At 49.4% G+C, this 26952-nt stretch overlaps 1 protein-coding gene across 4 annotated transcripts in view; it reads left to right on the top strand.

Annotated features, from left to right (window-relative positions):
• SYNJ2 (synaptojanin 2) overlaps positions 1 to 26952 on the top strand; it is a 117852-nt gene that overhangs the window by 68254 nt on the left and 22646 nt on the right. For all 4 annotated transcript variants that reach the window (XM_050786692.1, XM_050786693.1, XM_050786695.1 and 1 more), the window contains exons 6-17: positions 4253 to 4314; positions 8950 to 9046; positions 11658 to 11830; positions 13513 to 13594; positions 14258 to 14407; positions 14483 to 14648; positions 16075 to 16266; positions 18616 to 18697; positions 19498 to 19638; positions 21575 to 21767; positions 24559 to 24717; positions 26754 to 26910. In XM_050786692.1, the coding sequence (XP_050642649.1) occupies positions 4253 to 4314; positions 8950 to 9046; positions 11658 to 11830; positions 13513 to 13594; positions 14258 to 14407; positions 14483 to 14648; positions 16075 to 16266; positions 18616 to 18697; positions 19498 to 19638; positions 21575 to 21767; positions 24559 to 24717; positions 26754 to 26910 (1654 nt within the window). The remainder of the gene's footprint in view (positions 1 to 4252; positions 4315 to 8949; positions 9047 to 11657; positions 11831 to 13512; positions 13595 to 14257; positions 14408 to 14482; positions 14649 to 16074; positions 16267 to 18615; positions 18698 to 19497; positions 19639 to 21574; positions 21768 to 24558; positions 24718 to 26753; positions 26911 to 26952) is intronic.

Below are 26952 nucleotides of genomic sequence, written 5' to 3'. Positions count from 1 at the left end.
AACAGGGGAGCTATAGAGCCTGAGGATTGGACACTGCTAGGTCCAGTCATCTGTGCGACAGTTTCTGCCTAATTAAAAGAAGAGGCTTTGGGTTATGACTCAGGGAGAGGCCATTAGACATGTCCAGTAATAGAACTTGTCATGACGGAGAGCCAGGCTCCTCAGCCCTGGCCTGCCGAGCTTGTATTCTTGTCTCACTGTGCTCCCATGGGAATGATCCTACAAACAGCTGCCACTCATCCCTGAAGCCAGGGGAGATTTCCTGTGATGACTGACAGACGACACAGCCCCTTTCTTGGGTTTCAGCCCTTGGTGACCTCTCAGAGGGTAGCTGAGGGGTACACAGACCCGCCGACTTCCCTCTGGGTGCAGGATGGAGCACGCCTCTCGGCAGTGTGGCCATGAAAGTTTTCAAATTCTCTGAGATTTCCTCAACCAGGTGTTGATGGCCATTGGGATAAAGGACAGAGGCAACACAGGCAGCAAAATGACGGGGTTTGGGGTGAGCCTTTCTTAGGAGCGCCCATTAGCCAACGGCCAAGATGCCTCATTTTGCACTCATTTTGCCTGTGACCAAAGTGTCTTAGGACCAAAAGGGATTTGGGACTTTGTTGAATTGTTTATATAGAAAAACCTTGGCCGGGAGCGGTGGCTCAAGCCTGTAATCCTAGCACTTTGGGAGGCCGAGACCATCCTGGCTAACACGGTGAAACCCCGTCTCTATTAAAAAATACAAAAAACTAGCCGGGCGAGGTGGCGGGCGCCTGTAGTCCCAGCTATTCAGGAGGCTGAGGCAGGAGAATGGTGTGAACCTGGGAGGCGGAGCTTGCAGTGAGCTGAGATCTGGCCACTGCACTCCAGCCTGGGCGACAGAGCGAGACTCCGTCTCAAAAAAAAAAAAAAAAAAAAAAACCTGGCCAGGCACAATGGCTCATGCCTTTATCTCAGTACTTTGAGAGGCCGAGGTGGGTGGATCACTTGAGCCCGGAGTTCAAGACCAACTTGGGCAACATGGTGAAACCCCATCTCTACAAAAAACACACATACACACACACACAAAATAGCCAGGTATTGTGGTGTGCACTTGTAGTCCCAGCTACTTGGGAGGCTGAGATGGGAGGATAATTTGAACCTGGGAGGTTGAGGCTGCAGTGAGCTGTGATTGTACCACTGCACTCCAGCCTGGGCAACAGAGTAAGACCCTGTCTCAAAGAAAAAAAAAGAAGAAGAAGAAAATCTCTAAATCTATTGAGGAATCTCTAAATCTATTGCTGAGAAACCAGTTCTCTAGATGGGTGCTTTTCTTGAGTCTGCAATGGGGCAGTTGTATCATCTGTAGTGGTGAGTTATAAAATGATATATGAAGCATGATAATAGCTGTATCTCATGACACAGATAAACCTGATGGCACTGCTTTTACAACACTCAAACGGAAGCAAAACTAAAGAGTGCATTTTCACCAACTTATTCTTGAAATAATTTCAGAGCTACAGAAAAAGTTTAAGAACAAGAGGGAGCTCCCATATGTCCTTCACCCAGATTCACTCAATTTTAACCTTTTGCCACACACATGCTGTTATTTTTGAACCATTTGAGAGTAGGTTGCATATATCACGTCGGTGTTAGTCCGTTTGCCTTGCTGTAAAGGAATATCTGAGGCTGGGTATTATCAAGGAAAGAGGTTTATTTGGTTCATGGTTCTGCAGGCTATACAGGAAGCATGGTGCCAGCATCTGCTTCTGGGGAGGGCCTCAGGAAGCTTACAGTCATGATGGAAGAGGAAGGGAAGCCAGTGTGTCATATGATGAGGGAGGGAGCAAGGAAAGGGAGGTTGCAGGCTCCTTTAAACAACCAGCTCTCCTGTGAACTAGCAAAAAACTCATTCATTACCATGGGGTTGTCACCAAGCCATTCATGAGGGATCTGCCCTTGTGATCCAAACACCTCCCACCACATCCCACCTCCAACCCTGAAGGTCACGTTTTAACGTGAGATTTGGAAGGGACACACATCCAAACCATATCAGTGTCTCTTTACTTAAGTGCAAAATATACTGTCCTACATTACCATAGTATAGGTACACATTTGGGAAATTTAACATTGACGAAGTACTTCATTCTCATCTGCAGGCAATATTCCAAATTGATCACTTGTCTCAATGATGTCCTTTGAAGCACCTTTCCTCCCTTGAGTCCAGCATCACATACTGCATTTTATTGCCATGTCTCTAGTCTTTAATCTGCATCTGTTCCTTGGCTTTCTGTCTTTCAAAGCATTAATGTTTTTGGAGAATGCAAGCCTTCTTTTCCTTTAAATTGAGAGTCCCTACCTTTAGGTTTTCCTAGTGTTTCATTATAATCACATTCAGTGTATGGATCCCTGGCCAGCATACTGCCTACATGATGCTGTGTCCTTCTCAGGGTACCTGGTCTGGAGGCACACGGTGTCCATCTGCCCCTCATTAGTGATGTTAATTTTGGTCACCCAGTCAAGGTGCTATTCAGTTTCTCCACTTATGGTTAATATGTTTTCCCTTTCAACTAATCAGCAATCTATGGCAGACACTTTGAGACCGTGCTAGTATCATGCTTCTCATTAAACTTTCCCTTAAGATTTATCATCAACAGATAACTTTTGCTGAACAATTATTTACTATGACAGCTGTAAAATGATGATTTTTAAAAATTATTTCCTCCAAATTTATCACTTGGTATCCTACTATAGAGCCCTCTCTTGTTCCCCATTCACCCACCTACACACCCACCCACCTGCACACTGATTCACCCATCTGTCACCCATTAACCCATCCATTCATCCACCCATCCACCCATCATCCACCTATCTATCCACCCATCCACCTACTTGTCTACCCACCATCCACCCGTCCCTCTATCCAGCCAGTCATCCAGCCAGCCAGCCATCCAGTGACCCAGCCATCAATCCACCCAGCCATCCACCCATCCACCCACCCACTCACCCCCTTACCTATCCATCTTTCATCTGCCCATTCACTCACCCATCCATCATCCATCCTTACATTCACCTATCCATCCACCCAGCTATCTATCTACTGATGCGTCCACTCATCCATCCATCTACCCATCCATCCTCTTACCCACCTTTCTATCCATCCACTGATCCATCCATCCATCCCCATTCATCCATCCATGTATCCATTCAGTCACCCATCCATCCATCCATCCATCCATCCTCCCATTCATCCATCCACCCAGTATCCATCCATTCAGCCATCCACCCATTCATCTATCCATCCATCTATCCATCCACTCACTCACCCACCTACCCATCCACTCAGCTATTCATCCATCCATCCATCCATCCACTCAGCTATTCATCCACCCACCCATCTGTCCATCCATCCATCCATCCTCCCATTCATCCTCCCATTCATCCATCCACCCAGTATCCATCCATTCAGCCATCCACCCATCCATCCATCCATCCATCCATCCACTCAGCTATTCATCCACCCACCCATCTGTCCATCCATCCATCCATCTATCCATCCATCCATCCATCCATCCATCCACTCAGCTATTCATCCACCTACCCATCTGTCCATCCATCCATCCATCTATTCATCCGTCTAGTTATCATCAGTATGGATTCATGGATTTCTATTTTCTTCATCAGGTTATAATCCATTACTGTCCTCGTATAGTTTGATGTTCAAATTGCCCCAGATTTGGCCAGTGAAAGCCCCCTTTAAGCTGGCTCCAGTGACTATATTTTAAATGTTTTTTTAAACTAAGTTGAGTATTAAATAAATAGTTCTATTAATAAATAATAAGGCAAATTTTATAATTAGGATGACTCAGATTTTAGGGCGAAATTAGTGTCCCTGAAGGCATGAAGGAGGCTGAGAAGCAGTTTCTGTCTCCCTAGTTGGCTTCCCTGACCTCTGTGCTATCAGAGAGCTTAGGATCTGACATCTGCCTCATAATCTTACCCTGAATCTTCTGTCTGTGGAAGAATTGCAGCAGACATGGTCATTTTGCAGTTAGGACTGGGCAGCAGCAAAGTCAGACTCGAGGTGCCTAGACCTGAGTTTGGAGCACTGTTAGCGGAATCCAGAGAGCTCAGCCTTCCTGAGCCCTGAAGAGACCACAGAGGTGGCCTAGTGGGTGCCGCATGCAGCCTGGCTGACAGTAAGAAGGAGAATGGGAAAAACCACTGCCTCCTTGCTTTGCAAAGCAGGAAGAATCACTATTGTTACTTCTCTTTGCTTTAGGTTGGCTCCCATCATCTGAGACTCCACAGAGGCCTGGAAGCCAACGCCCCTGCTTTCGACAGGTAGGGATTGTCTGACACCATCCGAGCCTGTCATTGTCATCCTTAGACGTCATCCTCCCATCAGACACAAGGGATAGGGTGCGACGGGAAAGAGAGGACCCTGAACCCTGAATCTAAATCTGCTTTCTTTTTGGTCCTTTATGCAAGAAGGGAGATTACAAAATGGGATTTTTACTTGTTCTCAGGTTTCCTGAAGGTAAATTAATGAATGTTCAGGTGGCACTTTATAATTATTTTATCTTATCAGTTTCTTGCAATGAGGCTTCATCTCTATGCCCTGGTTAATAAGGGATAATCTAAATTATAGGATATTTGAAGCTGTTTGTTTTTTGTTTTAAAATAATATAGAATAAATAAGTATAGAAAAGTATAAAGTGAAAAATAAAAGTACCTTAACTCCCAGTTACCACTCTCAGAGATTTTATATTAGTAGTTTTTTACATGTCATTCTAGAAAACAATTTTGGCATTATATATATATTTAAATACACAAATTGGATCATAACACATGACTGTTTTGCAGCTTGCTTAAGAAAAGCTGAGCTATTTGTAATATGTATTTGAAATAATAGCTTCTTAAAAGATTTGCTTATTTAGGCTGGGCACGGTGGCTCAAGCCTGTAATCCCTGCACTTTGGGAGGCCGAAACAGGCGGATCACGAGGTCAGGAGATCGAGACCATCCTGGCTAATATGGTGAAACCCCGTCTCTACTAAAAAATACAAAAAACTAGCCAGGCGCGGTGGCGGGCGCCTGTAGTCCCAGCTACTCGGGAGGCTGAGGCAGGAGAATGGCATAAACCCGGGAGGCGGAGCTTGCAGTGAGCTGAGATCTGGCCACTGCACTCCAGCCTGGGCAACAGAGAGAGACTCTGTCTCAAAAAAAAAAAAAAAAAGAAAGAAAAAAAAATTTGCTTATTTAATCTAAGTACTCAATATTTTAAAATTGTCTTAGTGAATATAGTAAAAATTCTCGAAAGTAATGTTTTAAGTGTTTGGCTCATTCTACCTGAAGCTTTATTGAGACTTTAAGTTTGCTTTCATACTCTCGTTAAACATAATGCTGGTCGCATGAGCCCAGATGTGACCCCCTGATTAGCATGTTACATATAATGGGCTTTTTCTGTAAAGAGATATTTAATCAAGTATAGACAAGACCATTGCCTTTTCCAGAACATTTTTAGTATGTCCTAAGCATTCTACATACGGAGTTCTTTCAGTTGACATTCATCTATACTAAATTGTCTTAGGAAATAGTGAACATGAAACTGAAAATGAAATTCTACCTGGCTGAACTCTGTGGCTCAGATTTTAGGGGGTTGCCTGGGTGACAAAGTGAGACTCCATCTCAAAACAAAACATACGAACAAAAAACAAAAATTCTACCTGAAGCTGACACAAAACAAGAGGGAAGGGTCATGCTGGGTTCACTTCAAAAACCCTCCTATATTTAGGAGCTTTCTTAAAAAATACATAGATCTAGTTGAAGCACATTTGCATAGACTGTAGATTTTGCAGAATCCTTGTAATGCGTGGTGTGTGAGATGCATGTACCACAGAGAATGAGACCCCTGTCTTCTCACAAGCACGCCAGAGGCTGCCTTGCCCCTTGGAAAGCATTCGTAAATCTAGGGGTACACTTAGATCTCTTCTGCAAATTACAGGACAAGTTTCTGAAAGGGTGAGTCTTTCTACAGGCAGCTACTGTGTCCAGGAAGTGTCTTCTGTAATGCTTCTTACCCACGACACTGGACTGGAGGCAGGAGCCCTCCCATTCCCTTGCAGGAGCTGCTGCTTTCATGTTCATTGCTGACTATGTTCCCCTCATTTGAGATGACATTTGGAAATAAGGTGACGTGTCTGCCTAGTGGCCGCGGTGGGGCACCGTGTGGGTCCCCCTGAGACCAGGCTGCCCAGGTCCCCGATGATGTCCCTGGACTGGCATGTGCGTTGTCCTGGGTGCTTCCCAATTCTCTTCTCTGGGACATCACTGTGCCCTCAAGAGTTGTACGGTTCTCTGATGGATTTCATCGAGAGTAAAGCCTTTCTTTCCCCTGTAAAACCTTCACATGGATAGTTTTTCTTCCCGGAGGATGCTTGTTTTCCTTTGCCTGAGCCGCATGGGTGCCCATTAGCCGAGGCTGTCTCTTGCCACTTTGCTCTACGTGCTCCATATCTGAGGAGGGCTGTTGGCAGCAGGCCTTTGGCTGCAGCAGGGTCTTGTCATCTCTGTGTGGTGATGAGTCTCTGTGGAAGGGTTAACCTTTCACGGGGCAGTGCCTGAGTCTCCACTCGCAGGACAGTGAAGCCCTTCTTCCCCGCCCCACTCTGCGGGCGGCTGCTGTGCACATCAGGGTGTGCTGAACTCTTGGTCCCTCCCTGAAGATGAGAAGGATGCTTCCAAATGGAAATCTGATTCCTTAGTGTCCCGAAAAACTCCTGTTTTCCAAGTAGCTTCCCATGACAGTAACCCATGGGCAGGGGAAGTGAAAAAAAAAGGCCTCAGTGCTCAGGGTGACCCAGGAAGAAGCCTGCATGCTGCCGACCTTGCTGCCGGTGCCAGCGCTCCCTTATCCCCTGGGTGCCAGCGCTCCCTTATCCCCTGGGTGCCAGCGCTCCCTTATCCCCTGGGTGCCAGCGCTCCCTTATCCCCTGGGTGCCAGCGCTCCCTTATCCCCTGGGTGCCAGCGTTCCCTTATCCCCTGGGTGCCAGCGCTCCCTTATCCCCTGGGTGCCAGCGCTCCCTTATGCCCTGGGTCAGCGGGGCCTCTCAGCTCATCAATAACGAGCATTTTACAATAAAGGAAAGAAGAACCAGCTCCCACACACCAAGCACTGTCTTTGTCACTTTCACTAGTCTTTTTAGTCCTCCTAGCCATTCTCTGCAGGAGGGGAAGTAGCCCTGCTCTGTAGTTGAAGGAGCCAGCTCAGAGGGGATGAATCATTTGATCAGGGGAGTTTGGGGTTGGTGACAGCATAGAGTAATGATGAGGAATAGTGAGTAATAATGAGTAACAGCAGTTCCTCTGGCCCTGGGCTTTGGAACCAATTGAGAAGAAGGGGCAGGAATGAGACAGGCAGCGATCAGAAATGGGCCTTGTTTCTGAGGAGCCACACTGTGGGATGTGGCTTGGATGTGTGGCCAAGGTGGGCTCCCTCACCAGGGGCAGAGCCTGCACATGTCAGAGCCAGGCCTGGGATGCAGCTTCTCTGGGCAGACTGACCCGAAAGAAAGTCCACAAGGGCTGAGCCACACACAGCCCCGCCTCAGGGCCGCCTGGAGCTCCACATGGAGACGGGAGCCCGGGAGGGTGCTCACCCTTAACTTAGGCCAGCGAGTCAGCAGGCGAGCCTAACTTCAAACCACCCACTTCAAAATCCATATTCTTTCCACTACTGTCCCTTAAAATTAGTAAAAGAATGTTTTCTCTTATCGGGTAAGGAAAAAAAATGATTTTTTTCATGATCATTATTAGCTCTTTAAAAAATTCCACTCATAAACATGTCATTATAGAAATTTGGGAAAGAGAAAGATGTTTAAAGGAGAAAAGAACAGAAATCATATAAAATTCCACCACTTGTGACATCATGTGTTTTCTTCCAGTGTTTTTTCTATATTTAGGCCTAAAGATTGCACCATTAAATAATAATTTGACGTCTGCTTTTTGCATTGTATCATTTCCCTGTGTTTTGTTCAAGGCACTACATTTTAACATGTTTACACTTGAAATGTAAGGTTACTTTAGAAAAGCTGGTGATCATGGATAAATATTGGAATCTCCCCCTAATATTCCAACATACATATTTAGAAAGTAGCTTCTAATACAAGGAATATTTCCCAAAGCCTGCAAGTTGTTTTATCTCCTTGTTGTGGTTTAGCATAATGAAATACAGCACTTAGATTGAAAACAGGATGCTGAGTTGAGAGCTCTCCTGCCAGTTGTTCTAGTTTTGAGAAAGATGGGTACTAAGCAAGATAAGAAATTCATTTCACACATGTGCACATTGCCTGTATAAGACTCTAGGCCAGGCGCAGTGGCTCATGCCTCTAATCCCAACACTTTGGGAAGCTGAGGTGGGAAGATTGCTTGCAGCCAGGAGTTCGAGACCAGCCTGAGCAACATAGCAAGACCCTGTCTCTATGAAAAATAAATAAGTAAAAATTAGCCAGATGTGGTGGCATGCACCTATAGTCCCTACTACTTGAGAGGCTGAGGTGGGAGGATTGCTTGAGCCCAGGAGTTTGAGGCAGCAGTGAACTATGATCATGCCACTGCACTTTAGCCTGGACAACAGACTGAGATCCTACCTCAGAAACAAAACTCTGTTGATGGAAGGTCAGGATAGGTGTTCTAGATTTAACGGGAGATGCTTTATAGAAAGACCAGCATACCCTTTGTCTTATTCCAAACTCATGTAGAAGTCTACACTAGCTAGTCATAATGGCAGCTGGGAGGGACAGGTTCTCTCCACCCGGGCTCATTTTCCACGCTTTGGGTCATGGGGACTAGCTGGTCCTGGACTCTGGCACTAAAAGCATGACTCCTTCTGCCCCGTCTTCCCTTGAGGGGCAGAACAGGGCAGAGTCGGCACCTGTGCCTGTGCCCAGCATCACGCCCACCCCACTGACTTTGCAGGCACATGGTGCTTCTGAAGGAGCAGTACGGGCAGCAGGTGGTCGTGAACCTTCTGGGAAGCAGAGGCGGAGAGGAGGTGCTCAACAGAGCCTTCAAGGTAAGACCTGGTTGTCCCCTCCACGGCTGGGCTGGGCGGCGGGTGGCCATGGTGGAGCCTTGAGCCTGGAGGTGGCTCCTGCAGGGACTGGAGCTGAAGCCCAACCCTTCTTCATTTCCTGAGGCTTCCCCAGTGTTCCGACCAGTGAACACGGCAGTGCTCGGTGACTCGGGCCCTGATACAGTTTGAGTGTAATGTCTTTTTTTTTTTTTTTTTTTTTTTTTTTTTTTTAAGACGGAGTTTCACTCTTGTTACCCAGGCTGGAGTGCAGTGGCGCAATCTCAGCTCACTGCAACCTCCGCCTCCCAGGTCCAAGTGATTCTCCTGCCTCGGCCTCCTGAGCAGCTGGGATTACAGGCGCCTGCCATCACACCAGGCTAATTTTTGTATTTTTAGTAGAGACGGGGTTTTACCATGTTGGTCAGGCTGGTCAAGAACTTCTAACCTCAGGTGATCCACCCGCCTCAGCCTCCCAAAGTACTGGGATTACAGGCGTGAGCCACTGCGCCCGGCCCAGTGAATGTAATTTCTGTGAGCTGATGATTGGGAGAATTTGCTCAGTCAAAACAGAGCATTTCCTGTCCCCAGCCATGTGTCCCTTACCCTCCCCGTGGGGCTTTGAGGGCTTCTGACCTCTCAAGGAGTCCCTCTCAGTCCAGCTCAGGAGCAGGCAGGCCTCCTCTTCTGCCCTGGCTGGTCCTGGATGAGCTCCCCCAGCCCCACAGGGCACCTGACCTCAGGGCTCAGGAGCAGGAGCCTCTTGGCTTTCCCCTGCTTGCCCGCTGGCCTTCAAATTTCCCCTTCTTCCTTGGACCTGCTCCTGCTGGGCTCCCGTGGGCTCCTTCAGGGTTCCCTGGGGGATTTTCCTGGCGAACCTGGACAGAGATCCTGGGCAGGGTCACAGAGCCATGGGAGCAAGAGACTCCGCCCACCTGGCCAGGGTCTATCCCTGTGCATGGATCCCAGGCCTCCAGCCCCTGCCCCCTGCTCCCCAGGCGCAAGACGTTCTAGAATGAACCATGGAGGTTTCTGGTTCCTTTACCAGCCTCCATGTCCCCTGCCTCATACAGGAAAACTCTCGTTGTTTAAAGCTCAAGAATATCCCTTACAGAGAGAGCTCGAAGTCACCTCACTGGGTGTGAGGGCGATCTCTGAGCCTTTCCCTCTGCTTAGAAATGCCACATGCTCATGCTCAGAGCAGGCACTTCCTGGTTGCCAATTTTATTTGGCCAATTTGATTTGCTTTTCCTGTTTGGTTTGTTGCTATTAGCAACAAGCTCCAGAAGTGTCTCCCTTCCTACCCATCTTGGCAGTGATGCTGGCTGCTAATTTGAAGGAAGAAGGAAAAAAAAAAAAAGCCAAAAAATAAGAATAATAATAAGAACCCCAAGTCTTTTCCCCCTATGCCTTGAGTTGTGGCCCCTCCCATCAGTGGGTGAAGTGCCCGGTACTGGTGAGGGCGGGAGATGGCAGCCACCTCATACAGGGAAGGGTGGGCTCCTGGCCAGGTAGGGAGGGGTACTCTAGCTGGAGACCTGGGTCATGGCCCTGCCTGGGATGGTCCTCAGCCACATCAGTTCGGCCCAGACCAAGGTTGGCGGCCCGGCAGCCTGCCCAGGGCCCAGTGGCCATCAGTCCTGCTAGATGAAGCACTGGCTCCAGAATGCATGGCACTGAGCCACCAGGCACTGTTGGGCTCCTCCAGCTTCTTGCTCACAGCGAGACTTGCTTGACGATGGCAGCATTGCATTGATTTATGCTCAGGCCTATCACAGGTGGTCACATTGAGTCAGACCAGATGACCCCCAAGTCCTTCTAGTCCTTCCAAGTCACTAGGACCTCTGGCTGGGCAGAGGCTGGACTGGCCTGACCTGAAGCCGCAAGGGCATGGGTACAGGGTGTGAGAGGCCTGGAAGCCAGGTGGCCTGGGTAGGCGGACAGTTTGTCCTTTATCACGGGGCTCTCTGGGGAGAAAGCCAGTGAGCTGCCAGGCTAGGGAAGCCTCATATGGAAGGGAGGGCTCTTAAGGACATCGTGGTGTCATCAGCAGCCCCTTGCCCTGCTTCCCATCTGTCCCCACCTTCACTCTGGCTCCCTGACCATTCTGAAATAGCATCAGGATGTGGGACCCACCTAGGCCACTTCAGCTGGAGACTTGGTCTCTTCAGAGCACAGCCACCAGAGGCTGGTATGCAGCAGGCTGGGGCCAGTTACCAGGGCAACGGGGAGCTGGATTATGAGCTCTGCAGCCTGCTGCAGCCCTGCTATCTCTGAGGGCCTGGGCCACCTGGGCCACCCGAAGAACAGAGCAGTCCTTCCTCACCTGTGCCATCCGGGGAGCCCTGCAGCAGTATGATCTCCCCAGGGGACCACACCTGCTCTGGCTTCTTTTGTCCAAGGGGAACCTTCTGCCCTTTCGCAGGCAAGATGCTCTGTGTGGGTTTTGTCCCCCCAGGACCTTTGTCCTGTGCTTCCCTTTCAGGGTTAACTGCCTGGTCCATTGTGAGCTTCCAGCTAAAGCATGTCCTGCGGCAAGTGCTATGCAAGGAACTTGTCCTCCTTGTCCTTCCTTCCCTCTGCTCCCCTCACCGCCCTCCCCTCCTCTTTTCAGAAGCTGCTCTGGGCTTCTTGCCACGCAGGCGACACGCCTATGATCAATTTTGACTTCCATCAGTTTGCCAAAGGCGGGAAGCTAGAGAAATTGGAGACCCTCTTGAGGCCACAGTTAAAGCTGCACTGGGAGGACTTTGATGTGTTCACGAAGGGGGAGAACGTCAGTCCACGGTGAGGCTCGCTGCACACTGCACCACGTCTTCTGCTGGGGGGGAAGCGTCAGTCCACAGTGAGGCTCGCTGCGCGCCGCGCCTTCTGCTGGGTGAGGTGGCAGAGGGGCTGCACCATAGAGGACATAGAGGACATGTGCCCTGTGAGAGGCAGCTTCCTTCCCTCCCCACTCAGCTACCCTTGCGGTTTCCTGGGTCATAAGCTTGGCGACATTGGGAATCTTGGGTTCCAGCTTCTCCGCTCCCTTCCCACAATAGGAGACAGGCTTTTGAATTTCTCAAGGAGATGTTGAGGCATGGTTTTCTGTCAAAAGAAATGAACTTATAAAGGGGACTGCATTTAACCATGGAGCTCCACGCTGGGACACAGGCCTGTGAGAGTGAGGGCCACAGTCCCAGTGGGATGGCTGGCATAAACTTAGATTGCTCAAGGAGACCAGGGTATGGACTGCCCTGTTCAGAACAGAGGAGGAAAACGAAGTCCAGTTCCCTCAGGTCACATGCAGGGGGTCCTCATTATTTGCAGATTTCATATTGGCTAATTTACCTGTTCCTTAAAACTTATTTGTAACCCCAAAATCAGTACTCAAAGCATTTTTCCTGGACATTCAGAGACGCGTGCAGAGCAGTAACAATTTGAGTCACATGTACATGCTTCCAGCTGAGATCAAACAAGGTGATACTCTGTCTTCTTATTTCAGCCCTCGTATGTAAACAAGTGTCCTTTTTGAGATTTAGTACTGTTTTTCACATTTGTGGGGTCTTTGTTAGGGGCCCCTCTTTGTTCGGGGATCTCATGGTTTAGTATGGCCCCAAGCGTTGTGCTGAAGAACTGTCTAGTACTTCTGAGCACAAGAAGGTGGTGGTGTGCTTTATGGAGAAAATGCACATTAAGATAAGCTTTGTCCCGATATGAGTTACAATGCTGTCGGCCATGGTTCAGTGTTAATTAAACAAATATATATATTCAATAAGGTGTCTTTATATGGAAACATACATAAAACAAGTTTGTATATTGATCAGTTGATGAAAATGTGACCAGAGATTTGCAGGAACCTAACCCTATATTTCCCCTAGGACCGATGGTTCTGTGTTCATGTCCAATTCAGTGTTCCTACAACTTTATAGAACATAATTGCTATAAATAACAAGGACCAGCTAAACTTAAAATGACCCAGTTGTGCAGGCTGCTGAGTGTGTGTGCTGGGGTCTGCCTGCCTTTCCAGCAATGCTGGGGATCCACTGGGATGGACACTGGGGTTTCTGGGGGGCTACTGGTGAGGAGGTGGGGGTTCTTAGAACATGTTTCCTCACGCCTGTAATCCCAGCACTTTGGAAGGCCGAGGCATGCGGATCACAAGGTCAGGAGTTTGAGACCAGCCTGGCCAATGTTGTGAAACACTGTCTCTACTAAAAATACAAAAATTAGCCGGGTGTGATGGCACGCGCCTATAGTCCCAGCTACTTGGAAGGCTGAGGCAGGAGAATTGCTTGAACCGGGGAGGCAAAGGTTGCAGTGAGCCAAGATCGTGCCATTGCACTCCAGCTTGGGTGACAGAGTGAGACTCTGTCTCAAAATAAAAAGAACATGTTTCCTTGGGAGTCGACAGACATGGGCCACTGTGCTATGGCCACTGCTTCTTTGAACACAACTTATAACTTTACATTTCTTCTTGTCCTAAGTTTTCAGAAAGGCACTTTGCGGATGAACTGTCTTGACTGCTTGGACCGAACCAACACTGTGCAGAGCTTCATTGCGCTCGAGGTGCGTCCCTGCTGCAGCCTTCTCGGCCATCTGTGCCAGGTCCTATGACTTAAGCTGGACAGGCTGAGCTGAGCACCTTTAGCGGCAAGATGAGGGTGGCATCACCGAGACAACTTTCTAACTGTGGGGAAGGTGGACAGGGAGACACTGGGACATCCAGAGAGGGGTTCTTGTGAAATGCATCCCAGACATGGTGGCCCAAAGGCTCCTAGGGAAGAGCAGTTGTGTAATGATTATTGTGAATGCACCATTGGCCCAAGGCAGTGTGAGGCTGGCCGAATGAGGCTGGATTTGAAGCTGGGGAGGGAGACTTGGGTCTGCATGGCCGCAGCTGTCTGGCTGACCTCTCCTGGCTGGGGGGTTAGGGGCGGGATCAGTGCCCCTTGTTGTCCACCACTGTTTGCTCTTTAGCCTCTGGCTGTGTAGCGGGGAGATCAGGTGTCAGGGGGTGAGAGGAGGGCTTGGGTGGACCCTATAGATAAAGTTGGGGTGAGGTATGGGAAGTCACTGTCTGCTGTAGGAACTCGTCATCCTCTGGAGGGGCACAGGGTCTTCCAGGACACAGCGTAATCCACAGGCTGCTGAATAAGGAACTTCCTGGGATGGTGGCTGTGGGGCCTCTGTGGGAGAAGCCAGTGACAGCCATTCCTGATTCCTCCCCAGGTCCTGCATCTGCAGCTCGAGACCCTGGGGCTGAGTTCAAAACCCATTGTTGACCGCTTTGTGGAGTCCTTCAAAGCCATGTGGTCTCTGAACGGCCACAGCCTGAGCAAGGTGTTCACAGGCAGCAGGTCCCTGGAAGGGAAGGCCAAGGTAGGGCCCCGCCAAGGGGGCAGGGTGGGGGCCCCAGGGACCCCCCTCACGGCCTGTGGTCTGGGCTCTTGGCAGGTGGGGAAGCTGAAGGATGGAGCCCGGTCCATGTCTCGAACCATCCAGTCCAACTTCTTCGACGGGGTGAAGCAGGAGGCCATCAAGCTGCTGCTGGTTGGGGACGTCTACAGCGAGGAGATGGCAGACAAAGGGGGCATGCTGCTGGACAGCACAGCGCTCCTGGGTAGGGCCCGCCACGGACAGGGGGAGGCGGGAAGGCAGGGTGCTCCCCGGCCCCACGTTCCCACCGCCTCTGTGCCATCCAGAGAGTGGGTGGCAGACGTGCCTGAGGTCTGAGCAGTGGACCATGCACCTTGCAGCTGTCACTGCCTCTCCCGGCAGCCTGTGCTTTCCAGCTGGGCCTGGGAGCTCACGCTTCCTCTGTCTTGGCTTGGACTATGTTTCCATCCTGAGAAGCGGGAGACACCATGCGGGCTCAGCGAGAGGCCGTGCACTTTCCTAAACGCATCAGTGCCTTTGAACGCTCACCCACTCCAGAAACTTCCTCAGCTGCTTGGGTTCTTAGGCCTTTAGCAGGTGATGTTGGCCTTGGGAGCTTCCCATGAAGTTGGCCTCCAGTTTCTGTTTTGGACCCTGTAGAAACAGAGGAAGAGGATGCTGTAATCTCCCAGGGATGAGGGCACCTTCGGGTCTCAGCAGCAACACAGCGTGGTTCCATCAATATAGGAGGTTCCTTTGAGAGGATTTTAATGACATCTTCTTACCTGAGCCTGTAAACATATTAGGTCTCATGGAAAAAGGAGGAGAAACCCAGCATTTTTCCTAATAAGAATGTACAAGTGTCGCTTTCAAAACGTCAGGTGTTTTTGAAAAATGAACTAGCCCATGCTTAAAATGGGTTCATGGCCCTTTTCCACTCTCACTCTTTCTTCACTGGGGGAGCTCTTATTTGGCTTCTGATAGGCCAGGCGATATTTATGCCAGCTCTATAAAAGGTGAACGAACTGCATGTTGTACAGTGAGTCTTATTTAATAGCAAGGCAGACATGAGTTAGATTTGGGTTACGTCACAAGTTTAAACGATGGAATATATTTTGGCTATTGAGAGGATGGTGATGGTTCTGTGTGGTGACTTTTTAAAGCCTTAAGTCTGGGGCAAAACAAAACATATCAGACATGCAGGCTGGAAGGCAGAGGATGCAAAGGTGGCTGTCTGGGTTGGTAAGACACTTAAAGGTATAGTGGATATGGGCACATCTACATTGAAATCTGGTCAGTTACAGCATGCCCTGGCTTAAATTTCTATGCCTTGTTCTTCCACGGAGTGGACAGTGGGGACATGGCTTTTCCCTGTCGTGTCTGAGATCCCTGTGATCTGATGTCCCATGGCTTCTGGCTTCAGTTGGGGGCAGGGGTGTAGACGGTGAGTTTCCAGTCTCATGTTTTCACGCCTTTATTGCGGAAATGCCATAGGGGAAGCACCGTGGTGACCATGGTTTTAAACCTTTTGTCATCTTCCTAAGGAGCATACCCTGGTTTATCTCTAGAGGCTCATGAACCATCTGTCTCTGCCAGGCAGCCTCTTCTTTTTGGAGGATGCCTGAGCTTTGGAACTGCAAAGAAATGTGCCTTTTTATGCCTCCTGACAGTGACTCCCAGGATCCTGAAAGCTATGACTGAGCGTCAGTCTGAATTCACAAATTTCAAGCGGATCCGGATTGCCATGGGGACCTGGAACGTGAATGGAGGAAAGCAGTTCCGGAGCAACCTGCTCGGGACGGCGGAGCTGACTGACTGGCTGCTCGACTCGCCCCAGCTCTCGGGCGCTGCCGAATCCCAGGGTGAGGGCAGTGGCTTCGGGGGAGACAAAAGCCAATTCCACCTCACCTGACATGTCAGGCTTGACCCTTTAGTGGCCATCGTCTTGTGGAATTTCGTCTTTGTGTTTTCCCTCCTCACAGTGTTTAAATAGCACCGTGGTCTGACTGTCAAGAATGCTGCCTCACAAGTAACTTTGACTTTTTTCCTTTCCCGAATGTTTAGAAGAGTTAGCAGATGGTGAATCTCTCTTTTTCTCTTTGCCTACAGTGATGGTGAAGTCTTAGGCTTTCATCAGTAGAATCTTTTTGTCACCAGGCTGAAGGTGTGGCTTCTAGAGCCACGTAACTGTGAGGACAGGAGCCGGGCCTGTCTTCAGTGTTTTGTTTTTGTTTGTTTTTGTTTTTTGTTTTTAGACGAGTTTCACTCTCATCACCCAGACTGGAGTGCAGTGACACAGTCTTGGCTCGCTGCAATCTCCGCTTCCCAGATTCAAGCAATTATCCTGCCTCAGCCTCCTGAGTAGCTGGGATTATAGGCGCCCACCACCATGCCCTTCTAATTTTTGTATTTTTAGTAGAGACGGAGTTTTGCCATGTTGGCCAAGCTGGTCTCGAACTCCTGACCTCAGATGATCCCTCTGCCACAGCCTCCCAAAGTGCTGGGATTACAGGTGTGCGCCACTGCACCCGGCCCTGCCTTTAGTGTTGATATTGACCAAGAACGGCTCATCCCTGCCTCTCCCCGAACCAACTCTATTCATCTGCTTTAAGTAGTCACAAAATAATCCATGTGCTATTTAGGAATAAAATAATTCCAAATGTTGACACCTCACCTTTTATCTTGTAAGATACACTATTGAATGGCCCTAGAACTTAGGATCTGAAGAATAAGTGATTCTTGTACAGTCAGCGTTGACTCAGGGGCCTTTTTTTTTTTTTTTTTTTTTTTTTTTTTTTTTTGCTTCCTTGGACTCAGGAAGACACTTGTGTTTCACGTTTTTGCCTGTTGGTGACCTGTGGTCTAGCTGACATGTGGTGGCTCGTGTGTACATTCATGCCCCACAGCTGCCTAGGTGGTGCCCAGAGCCCCATCCCTTCTTCTGCACACGCCATCTGTGCCCTCCTTTCTGCCTCAGAGGGCAGGTGGTGGAGTCCACCATTCAGAGCCACTGGGGCTCTCTGTGTCGGTGGTAGCCTGAGTTGCTGCTTGTGCCTCCAGAAGCCATTCAGGATACGCTCTGGAGCAGGCCCATCAATGTGGAGGGTGCTTAGCACCGCCGTGGCTCAAGAGCCGTCCCTCCTCTCCCCACTGAAGTGACTCCTCCTCTTTTCCCTGCAGGAGGGTGTGCGTGTTGTTAGCAAGCTGGCCGGTGTTTTGCAAGGGGATCTTTTTGGGGAAAACACTAGCAGGCTCCACAGCAGTCCCACTAGAGATGCACCAGCTTCCAGAGAAGGAAAGGAAAGTGCTGTGGTTACTGTTGCCGAGCAGACCAGACAGAGGGACAGAGATTGGTTTTTTTTTTTTTTTTTTTTTTTTTTTTTTTGAGACGGAGTCTCACTCTGTCGCCCAGGCTGGAGTGCAGTGGCCGGATCTCAGCTCACTGCAAGCTCCACCTCCCGGGTTCACCCCATTCTCCTGCCTCAGCCTCCCGAGTAGCTGGGACTACAGGCACCCGCCACCTCGCCCGGCTAGTTTTTTTGTATTTTTTAGTAGAGACGGGGTTTCACCGTGTTAGCCAGGAGGGTCTCGATCTCCTGACCTCGTGATCTGCCCGTCTCAGCCTCCCAAAGTGCTGGGATTACAGGCTTGAGCCACCGCGCCCAGCGTTTTGTTTTGTTTTGTTTTGTTTTTTAGAAAAAGCTTTTAGTTTTTAAGAAAAAGCTTTAAGTCAGGGAAACTAGAGGTTCCAGGTTGCCCACTGTAGCCAACAGAGAAAGCAGTGGACAGCCTGCCTGGCCACTCACTGACAGAGGCCACGGCCTCCTGGCTGGACCCTGGGGAGGCAGGCAGGCATCTCCCATTCTGCAGCAGCTATGGCTGGGCTTGGGGGCTCAGGAGACTGGGTGTCAGAGGTCGTGACTGGAGAGATTCCGTCAGTGGCTACAGGGTTATATTAAACTCTGACCTCTCCCCTGTTCAAAGGGAACAGAATGGATGGAGGGCCCCTCTGGGCTCACTGTGCTACATTGAAGCCAGGCATTTCTGAAGCAGATTCCACTGGGGCAGTTCCCAGCAGCAATGATAGCCACCTGGAGTTGGACTCAGGCAGTGGACAGCGTGGCTTGGGAGAGGGGACTGGGGAACCCCATGAACTTGTAATGCAGGACTTGGTGGTCCTGACTTCTGTCATCTCTTGCTTTGCTCCCCAGATGACAGCAGCCCAGCTGACATATTTGCTGTGGGGTTTGAAGAGATGGTGGAATTGAGCGCAGGGAATATTGTCAATGCCAGGTAAGGGGCCAGGTGTGTGGGGCCGGGCAGGGACTTCCTGAGTCAGGTGCCTGGCTGGGAGCAGAGCCTCTGAGGCTCTCCTGGAGCTAGCCTGCTTCTGAGCCAGCTAAGCGGTGGCTCTGGCTGTGTGGGGATCTGTCACCTGGCTCCTTCTCCACGCTCACACATGCACCGCCCCATTCTTTCCCTGCTACTTAGGAAGTAAAAGGAAGGGCTGATGATTGCTGTGTTTTCTCTGCCGTGCTCTAGCCTTGGCCACTTGTTGAGGCTGATTTACGCTGCCAGAGGGAGCTGGCATGTGTGGACCTGGGATGCAAGGGAAGGGCAGGGCTAGAACTGGGAGAGTGGTTGACTCATGTCTCCTAGGGAGAGGTGAGAAAGCGCGAGTGCCGGGAAGAGGTACTTTCCTCCTGCATACCAGAGCAAAGGAAAAAATCAAATCCACTGGATTTGTGTTTAATACGAAGTCAACTGGACATTCCCCCACCCCCTGCTAAACTGGCCTGACTTTATTTTAAGGAATTTTCTGAACAAATAAATAAGACTGACTCTGTGGGGCTGCTATAAGGTCCTGGGTTGGGTTTCAGAGGTCAAGGAAGGGCTGCTGTGATGTGTGAGACATAGCCAAAAATACCCAGATCCTCCACTAGAAGAAGGAAAGCATGACACTCATGTTGGGGTACAGGCAGTGTGAAATCAGTTCTGCAAAGAGAACAGGCCTGGGCTGGAGCATTTGGTAGGTGGGAGATAGATGTGCTTCCAGCCATCTGTAAACAGCATCATTTCCTTTTCTCTTCCAGTACTACCAACAAGAAGATGTGGGGTGAGCAGCTTCAGAAAGCCATCTCACGCTCTCATAGATACATTCTCTTGACTTCGGCACAGCTGGTGGGCGTCTGTCTTTATATCTTTGTACGTCCATACCATGTCCCGTTCATCAGGTAAGAACATTCCGTTTACACACATCTGGGGAACAAGGGGTTGTTAGTCTTTGTGTTTTGTTCTTTGACTTCCTCCTCCTCCCCCATCCCCTTCTGTAACAGGAATCGGGACTTGCCATTATTTTAGATAAATGTAGCAAAAACCCCCTAGGAAAAACTGGGCTGAATAGAATATTGTCTGGCAATTAAAAAGCCACCATGGGAAACGTCCAACTCAGGAAGCTGAACTCTTAGAAAGAGTGTTACATGATTGTCATCGCCCAAGCTCAATTCTGTGTAAGGAAAGGGGTTCCTTGTTGGAATCTTACAGACAGGAAACCTCTGACCAAGAGCTGAGTAACTCACTGGGAAATGCCAACTCTTTTGTCTCTTTTTAAAAGAATTCTAAGTAGAATGGGCCTTTACAACTGGGGCCTCCTTGTCATTTCTCCAAGGTGCATGCTTTGTGAGCGTCGGAAAGGGGGCGAGCTTAGGGGCTGCATTCCTCGTGGGGTGTGGGTGTGGGTGTTTGGATGCTGGAGGAACTCATCTTTTCTCCAGCTTGCGGATGGCCTCATCTTTCCACCTGGGCCTACTTGTGGCTTTCGAATTTCCACCAGCCTTTCGGCGGGCTGGCAGCAAGCGTTGAACTGACCTCCCCACTGAGCCCCTGGGTCCCAGGAAGGGTCTGTGCCTGTCTAGAGCACCACAGGTGCACCCCTGCTGCACCTGGAGACTAAGACAGTGCTGCCCGTAATCCTCTTCTCTGACTTTCAGAAGATGTTTAGGTCCCTGTCCCTCTGCTTGTGTTATTTTGCCAGCTTGGCAGTATCCCAGGTTAGCAGGTGAAGGTTAGTAAGAGTTAAAGACAAGGGCAGGGTGAGGGTGAGAGAAAGGGCTCAGAACTGAGGAGCACGAGGTTTCCCAGGCTTAGTGTCCTCGGCTTCACGCGCCTTTAGCCCTGAGCTGCTTCCGCCTCCACCCCTTCCATCAGTCATCCCCCCAGCCTTGTCTACCAGGGAGCAGATGCACCAGCAGGCCTCAGTCTGTGGCACGGCTGTGGAAATGTTAACAAATGTGCCTGTAGCCCATGTTTCTATGGACTTGTATGCATTATGAGTTGGCATTTTAATGCGAGCAGGCTCTGGCATTGCATAAAAGTCCGTTTGAGACCACCTACCCAGCCCAGCATAAACAGCTGCCGGTTTCCTAGCTCTTAAAATGCATTGATTGCTGGGCGTGGTGGTTCATGCCTGTCATCCCAGCACTTTGGGAGGCCAAGGCAGGCAGATCACTTGAGGTCAGGAGTTCAAGACCAGCCTGGCCAACATGGTGAAACCCCGTCTCTAGTAAAAATACAAAAATTAGCCGGGCATGATGGTGGGTGCCTGTAATCCCAGCTACTTGGAAGGCTGAGGCGGGAGAATCACTTGAACCTGGGAGGCCACCATTGCAGTGAGCCAAGATCACACCACTGCACTCCAGCCAGGGTGACAGAGCGAGACTCTGTCTCAAAGTAATAATAATAATAATAATTAAAAAGTTGATTGCCCAGATGACACCTCCCATGCATGGCGTGACAGCCACAAGGGAGTGGGGTGGGCTGGTGGGTGGTGATGTTCGTGCTGCTCCTGGTGGCAGTGAGAAGCTGGGGAGATGCAGGGATTGCCCTGTCTTCGGCTTCATGGGGTGCTCAGGTGAGCAATGAGCGCTTGCCAGTTGGGGTGTGGAGGAGGTGTCCAGGCAGCAGTGGGCAGCAGGAGGGAGGCGGCTTCCTGACCGGGAGTCGATGATGGCCAAAGTGGCCGCTTCGTTGAATTGGACAGACTCTGAGCTGATGATTTTGGAGCACTCAGAGCGGCAGGTCCTGAGCTGCTGCTGGGCCCTTCTCTGTGACAAAGCAGGGTCATGTTTCCCCTTCAGGACCCGACAACATGCACACATCCTTCTGTTCCAGGGACGTGGCCATCGACACAGTGAAGACGGGCATGGGGGGCAAGGCGGGGAACAAGGGCGCCGTCGGCATCCGCTTCCAGTTCCACAGCACCAGCTTCTGCTTCATATGTAGCCACCTGACAGCCGGACAGTCCCAGGTGAAGGAGCGGAACGAAGACTACAAGGAGATCACCCAGAAACTCTGCTTCCCAATGGTGAGCGGTGCCATGGGGGCGGCCAGCACCTCCCTGCTCAGCTCAGTCCCAAACGTGACTGTTGATAGGAGCCAGGCATTGGGAACATAACCACAGGGAGGGCCCCTGCTTGGAGGGCTCAGCGCTGGGGGAGGGGGAGAGGGCTGTGTCACCCCATGGAATTGACCTGGGGCAGGGTTAGCCGTGTGCCTGGAGGGGGCCAGCTCTGCAGCATCCCTCCCCTCCCGTTGCTGTGCATTTCCTGAGTGTCTGCATGGCCGCTGGATTTTGTGTGTGTACATTTTCTGATTTTCTAATTCAAGTGATGGTTTAGGGAAGAAAACCATGTCCATGGTCTGTCCTGTCCAAGTGGTGAAGAACATTTGAATCCACACAGCCTGAGACTCCATCTTCCTGAGATTCACAGTCCTCACATGTACTTTCTGTGGTGGCTCAGATAAGAACACCCTTTTGACCAGTGGACCCTTTTTGACCGGGAACACGGTTCTTGAGCAAGGAACCCGGATCCTCCCTGTCCTCGAAGCTGCAATAGTGAACCACACACTGCCCTCTCGTGGCGGTCCAGAGGGTTTCATCCTGAAACTGGAGGATTTTCTTTTCAAATCTAGACATTAACGTTCTCCCTCCTGTGCAAAGATGCTACCCGGCACAGCTTCAGCGTGTGACACACATGAGGCCCACCTATTCCCCGAAGTGAGGATAGACTTCAGCTGTTCTTGCCGCAAAATATTCCACTGTCTGAGAGGTGGCGGGCTGGGTCACAGAGCTCTTCCCTGTGAGAAGAGGTCTTTAAAACTGACATCCCATTTTACTGGGCTGCATGAGCACTCAAGGCAAAATTTCTTTAGTTTTCAATAACAAGTGCCACAGTTCTTGTTGGAGTTATTTCTTATGTTAAAAAAGAAACAAATGACTTGAGAAGTTTTCAATTGTGTGTAATGTAGTTTAGGGGAAAAAAAGAAAAAAGTCTAACCCTTGTCACTTAAAAAGTGCTATTTTGGGGCCAGGTGCGGTGGCTCACACCTGTAATCCCAGCACTTTGGGAGGCTGAGGTGGGCGGATCACCTGAGGTCAGAAGTTCAAGACCAGCCTGGCCAACATGGTGAAACCCCATCTCTACTGAAAATACAAAAAACAAAATTAGCTAGGTGTGGTGGCGTGCACCTGTAATCCCAGCTACTCGGGAGGCTGAAACAGGAGAATTGCTTGAACCCGGAAGGCAGAGGTTGCAGTGAGCTGAGATCGCACCACTGCACTCCAGCCTGGGTGACAGAGCAAGACTCCATCTAAAAAAAAAAAAAAAAAAAAAAGTGCTACTTTGACATAGTAAGCTTGGGATGCATAATAAGTAAAGGATTTATAATGTAGTTCTTTTCTACAATAAAAATATTGAGGGACCTATTAACAGTCTACACTTCTTTTTTGTTTTTGTTCTTGTTTTTGAGACAGAGTCTCGCTCTGTCGCCCGGGCTGGAGTGCAGTGGTGTGATCTTTGCTCACTGCAAGCTCCACCTGCCAGGTTCAAGTGATTCTCCTGCCTCAGCCTCCTGAGTAACTGGGATTACAGGTGTGCACCACCAGGCCCAACTAGTTTTTATATTTTTAGTAGAGATGGGGTTTTGCCATGTTGGCTAGGCTGGTCTCGAACTCCTGATATCAAGTGATCCGCCTGCCTCAGCCTCCCAAAGTGCTGGGATTACAGGCATGAGCCACCGTGTCCAGCCAACATTCTACGTGGGTATTTTCTGATACCGTAGTCACAGGCCATAAGTAGCTATTTAAATTTAAATTAATTAAAATTAAATAACGTTTTAAATTCCTTGCTTTCACTGGCCACATTGAAAATGATCAGTATCCACGTAGCCAGTGGCTCCCGCATCAGACAGTACAGAGAACATTCCGGTGCTGCAGAAAGTTCTGTTTAGCAGTGTTGTCTAGACACTCATTTTATTTGGTTGGGACCCGTTTAATCTTCTGTCCAGATTATTGTCATGGGGGGAGTGGAAATGCCTCATATTATAGGAGAAGAGAAACTGATTTGGGAGCTAGGCAGATGGGAGCTGAAATCCCATCTGTATCATGCACTCGCTGTGTAACCTTCAGCAAGTGCCTTTGTCTCTGAACTTTTGTTGTTTGTTTTTTTTAATCGAAGAGAGATCTGGTGGTATCTGCTTTGTGCACCTGGAACAGAGCCCAGCCCTTGCGGATAGTTGATCCGCAGCAGCTGCTGTCATTGTGATTCCTGGGGAAGAGACAGGAAAGGCAAGGACCCCGGGAGCTCTCCGGGGCTGAGCTGGGGCCGTGGGTTCCTAGGACTGGGCAGGATGGGAAGGAGGAGCGAGAGATGGAGAAGGGTCACCTGAAAAAGCTCAGGAAGTTATATGAAGGTGCACATCCTGAGCATGTATGCTGCTCTTTCGAAACCTCATTCTCCTAACGCTGAATGCTGGGTGCTGCTTCCTAGGAGCAGACACTCCAAAGCAAGGGTGCATCTGGTCTTCTGGACGGGATCCGTGGAGGAAATGCTGGCCATGTTGCTCTCCTCCGTTTAGGGTAGGAGCTTCCTTCTAACCACTCAGAAACACTACTATTGAAAATTAAGCTGTGTCAAAATGCCTCCATAGTTGTATGGGATGAGTGAAAAATGAGATGCTCTAGTAGAAAACTTTCTCTTTTTTAAGTAACATTTTAAGAAAAATACTCCTGCTTGTCCCCGTGAGCTTGTTTTTCTCCCCTCTCCCACCTTCCTTGCAAGATGGGCTGAATGATTATTATTTTCTTTTCAACTTAGGGGAGAAATGTTTTTTCTCATGATTATGTATTTTGGTGCGGCGATTTCAACTACCGCATTGATCTTACTTATGAAGAAGTGTTCTATTTTGTTAAACGCCAAGACTGGAAGAAACTTCTGGAATTTGATCAACTACAACTACAGAAATCAAGTGGAAAAGTAAGTTGTGCTTTAAACATAATTTTTAGCAGCTGCTCCAAGATGGAATGATATCTATGAGATGTAGAGGCTGGTGCAGCAAATTCAGTTCTGTGAGTGGATTTCACTGTTTCCAACATTGTAGAAAACAGGTGGACTCGTGAGGTTATAGTACAGGAGTGGCTGTTCATACACACGTCCTGTCCCTCTTTTTTTTTTTTTTTTTTGTGAGGCAGAGTCTTTTTCTGTCATCCAGGCTGGAGTGCAGTGGCACTATCTTGGCTCACTGCAACCTCTGCCTCCCAGGTTCAAGTGATTCTCATGCCTCAGCCTCCCGAGTAGCTGGGATTACAGGGGTGCACACACCTGGCTAATTTTTGTATTTTTAGTAGAGACGGGGTTTCACCATGTTGGCCAGGCTGCTCTCTAACTCCTGGCCTCAGGTGATCCGTGCACCTCGGCCTCCCAAAGTGCTGGGATTACAGGCATGAGCCACCATGCCTGGCCAACCTTCTCCTCCTTCTAATACTGTTATTTTAGTGCCTGTTTCTTCCTAGCAGGATGGGCTGAGATGAAATTCCATTTACCTGTGGAGAAAGAAGCTGGTTAAATGTGTGAGGGCCAGGTGTGGTGGCTCATGCCTGTAATCCCAGCACTTTGGGAGGCCGAGGCGTGCGGATCACTTGATGTCAGGAGTTCGAGACCAGCCTGGCCAACATGGTGAAACCCCATCTCTACTAAAAATCCAAAAATTAGCTGGGCATGGTGGCAGGCGCCTGTAATCCCAGCTACTCAGGAGACTGAGGCAGGAGAATCGCTTGAACCCAGGAGTTGGAAGTTGCAGTGAGCCGAGATCATGCCATTGCACTCCAGCTTGGGCGACAAGAGCAAAACTCCGTCTCAAAAAAAAAAAAAAAAAAAAAAAAAAAAGTGTGAGGACAGGGCACATAAGGTCTCTCCTGAAGCAAGATTTAGATGTTCTTGGAGGTTTACTGTGTCTTCCCACTTCAGCCCCTGCTATTGTGTGGAGTGCTAAAGGGTTGCCACATAGACAAGTGACCACACCAACCTCCTAAAACAGGTTTTCCTGTCTTCCTACCACCAACATTCTCACATCCTTTCAGTGATCCCCGAGAGAATGAGGGTGTGTCTGTCCCTTGGGCTTCCCATGGAAGCAAGGCCAATCCAAAGCTAAACAAAGAAAAGAAGGACATGCATAGGGGCTCACGACTGTAATCCCAGCACTTTGAGAGGCTGAGGTGGAAGGATTTCCTAAGCCCAGGAGTTTGAGAACAGCCTGGGAAACAGGGAGACCTTGTCTCTACAAAAGCTAAAATTAGCCGAGCATGACAGTGAGCGCCTGTGGTCCCAGCTACTTGGGAGGCTGAGGCAGGAGGATCATATGAGCCCCAGAGGTTGAGGCTGTAGGGAGCCGTGATTGTGCCACTGCACTCCAGCCTGAGCAAAAGAGCAAGACTCCGAGGAGAGAGAGAGAGAGAGGAGAGCTGACTTTCACTCTGTGCTCTGTGTACTTAGCTCATTTAGTCAACAAACGTGGATGAAGGTCTTGGTGGTTGTGGGCCAGACATAGCACCAGGCATGGGACTGTAAAGATGAGCACCCCGATCCCTGCCTCGGACACTGCATTGTCTCCTCGGGGGCAACAAGCAGACAGTGGATAGATCAGACACTGGAGCGGGTAGGAAGATACAAGGGTGGTGTGTCCCTCAGTGGGATGAGCTAAGGATCACTTTTTTGCTAATTAAAAGACACACATATGTCCAGTTTCAGATAGATTTTCAAATGTAATGGAGCTTGTGTTACTTTTTACGAATAGGGACTTGCGGTGCTGACGAGTTGATAGGTGCAGCACACCAACGTGGCACATGTATACATATGTAACAAACCTGCACGTTGTGCACATGTACCCTAGAACTTAAAGTATAATTAAAAAAAAAAAAAAAGAATAGGGACTTGCCTTTTTAGTTTTCATTTTTGTATATAACATTCAGGATCTAAAACTAAGGCGGCCTGATGACTTCTTTTTCTCCCAATAGATTTTTAAGGACTTTCACGAAGGAGCCATTAACTTTGGACCCACCTACAAGTATGACGTCGGCTCAGCTGCCTATGATACAAGCGACAAATGCCGCACCCCCGCCTGGACAGACAGGGTGCTGTGGTGGAGGAAGAAACATCCCTTTGATAAAACAGGTGAGGGGGCCATCCCCATTCTAGAGCCGGCAGAGGGTGAAT

The sequence above is a fragment of the Macaca thibetana genome, chromosome 4, assembly GCF_024542745.1.
Source record: "Macaca thibetana thibetana isolate TM-01 chromosome 4, ASM2454274v1, whole genome shotgun sequence".
In the NCBI taxonomy this organism is placed as follows: Eukaryota; Metazoa; Chordata; class Mammalia; order Primates; family Cercopithecidae; genus Macaca; species Macaca thibetana.
This window is presented reverse-complemented; position numbering and strand designations above follow the sequence as displayed.